Source organism: Sarcophilus harrisii, chromosome 3, assembly GCF_902635505.1.
Source record: "Sarcophilus harrisii chromosome 3, mSarHar1.11, whole genome shotgun sequence".
Lineage (NCBI taxonomy): Eukaryota > Metazoa > Chordata > Mammalia > Dasyuromorphia > Dasyuridae > Sarcophilus > Sarcophilus harrisii.
In genome coordinates, this window is record NC_045428.1 from 461,676,276 (window position 1) to 461,678,721 (window position 2,446).

Here is a 2,446-nt window from a genome sequence, read left to right on the forward strand (position 1 = left end):
GCCTTGAGAATCTGTGTTTTGCTTGTATAGAGATTACATGTTCTTTATTTCTTTAACTATTGCTTTTTGCTTCTTGTCTTCAAGATTTTTTTCATTTAATTATAGTTTTAATATTCTAGATTGTTGTTCATTTCATTTATATTTGTCTTCTCATTTAAATTTCTCTTTTTTTCCTTTGGGAAATTACAGTAGTGTGTATTTAGGTTTTTCGGAGCTGTAAATTATTTCTACTATGCAGGCTATAAGAGATTTTGGATCAATCAGATCTTATTGTATGCTGTTTAAGATATGTACCCAAGAATTCCTGAATTGAGTTTCTTACTAATTTCAAGTGTGGGGGTATAAGAGCTGATTGATCCAAAATCTCTCTCTACTTTCAATCTTCGACTCCCCATGTTATCCAGCACACAGAAAACTCATTGTTCTGACATTTCTCCTTCTATTAGAATGTCCTTCTTTCTATCACTTTGTACAAGGCAATTTTGACATCCCTATTTCTTAGACTGTAGATGAGAGGGTTTAACATCGGCACAATGATAGTGTAAAAGACAGAGGATACTTTCCCCTGATCCATAGAGCTGATTGAAGCTGGCTGCAGGTACATGAATGCAGCAGAGCCAAAGAAAATACCAACTGCTGCAATGTGGGAGCTGCAAGTACTGAAGGCTTTTGATCTGCCTTCAGTGGATTGAATTTTTAAAATCCTAGTAATGATCAAAATATAAGAGCAAATAATGATCAGGGTTGGGCAAAGGACATTAAATGTACTGGAGGCCAGATTCACCATTTCATTGACATAGGTACTAGAACAAGAGAGCTTCAAGAGTGGAAAAAGATCACAGAAGTAATGATTGATGACATTTTCCTTACAGAAGAGTACTCTAAGTAAGCAACCTGTATGAGCTGTGGCCCCTACCAGGCCAAATGCAAAGACTCCACTTACCAACCAAGAGCACACCTGGTAGGATATCATAATACTATAATGAAGGGGATGACATATAGCTACATAGCGGTCATAAGCCATTACAACCAACATTTGGCATTCAGAAATTACAAAAATGCCAAAAAAATAGAACTGAGTCATGCACTCAGGGTAGGAAATAGTGTTTTTCTCTGACACAAAGTTCACTAGCATTTTGGGAGTGATGATAGTTGATTGACAGAGATCAATGAAGGACAAACTGCAGAGGAAAAAGTACATGGGGGTATGAAGATGAGAACTGAGTCTAATCAATATGATCATGCCCAGGTTCCCACACACAGTGACTACATAAATACCCAGGAAGAGGAAGAAGAGGGGCAGCTGAAGCTTTGGCTGATCTGTCAGTCCTAGAAGGATGAACTTAGTCACTAGTGAATAATTACTTGTAGCCATTCTTTTTGAGTATAGAGTAAGAAGAAGCAATAACCTGTAAATGTTAGGGGAAAAAAGAAATCCTTATTATTATAATTCTTAGGTGAGGACACAGACAATATAATGTGGCAGTCAAAGAATTAATATATCAGGCTTCATGAAAAGAGATATAGATTCTAAAAATAAAGATGTGATCATTGGTTAGTGGCTAGGGGTTCTCAATCTTTTTAAATAGGGGGCCATTTCACTGTCCCTCAGACTGTTGGAGGGCCGGACTATAGTAAAAACAAAAACTTGTTTTGTGGGCCTTTAAAGAAAGAAACTTCATAACTCTGGGTGAGGGGGATAAATCTTCTCAGCTGCTGCATCTGGCCCACGGGCTATAGTTTGAGGACCCCTGGTTAAACCATCTATTGGGTACTTTGTCTAATATTTCCCATAATTGAGAAAGACATTAACCAGGTGGAAAAAATCCAGAAAAGAGCAATGAAGGTCATGGATGATATTGTGTACATTCCATATAAGGATAATTTGAATGACTTGGGAAAGTTTAGTCTATAGAAACAAAAAAATAACTGTTTGTTTCATTAGTGTTTTTAAGGGTTGTCACATGAAAAAACATTTTGACTTGTTCAGATTATGTTCAAGAGCAATGCATGAAAATTGCAAAAAAAGGCACATTTAGGTTTCATGTGAGAATGAAATATATAACAATTGTAAAAAGCTCAAAGTAACTAGAGTTGCCTTGGTGGGAGTAAGCTTCCTTGAGTGCATGTCTTCAGGCTGAGGTTGAATGACCACCACTGCTATTGTGGTTATTAGAAAGAAGTTGTGAGGTATAGTTTGGACTAGGTGGAAAGTCCTTTCCAACTCCATAATTCTGCAATTTTATAATTCTGAGCTGTGGTTACTCAAACTTCCAAAGTCTCTACTTTTTCAATATCCTGTTTCTATTTTTCAATCCCATCCCATTATTAGAGATGGATATAATGGAATGTGAAGATAACCTTTCTTTTTTGAAGTCCTGAAGTTTCATGAATCTCTTTTTAGAAGATAGAATAATGTCAACTTAATCAAATACTCACCTCTCTG

At 36.4% G+C, this 2,446-nt stretch overlaps 1 protein-coding gene across 1 annotated transcript; it reads right to left on the reverse strand.

Moving 5' to 3' along the window:
* Positions 1–442: 442 nt before the first annotated feature.
* On the reverse strand, positions 443–1,402 carry LOC100916367 (olfactory receptor 150-like). The gene has a single exon (XM_012545110.2). It carries the CDS (start codon positions 1,373–1,375, stop codon positions 443–445), a length of 933 nt encoding a protein of 310 aa, XP_012400564.1. The 5' UTR covers positions 1,376–1,402.
* Positions 1,403–2,446: the final 1,044 nt, after the last annotated feature.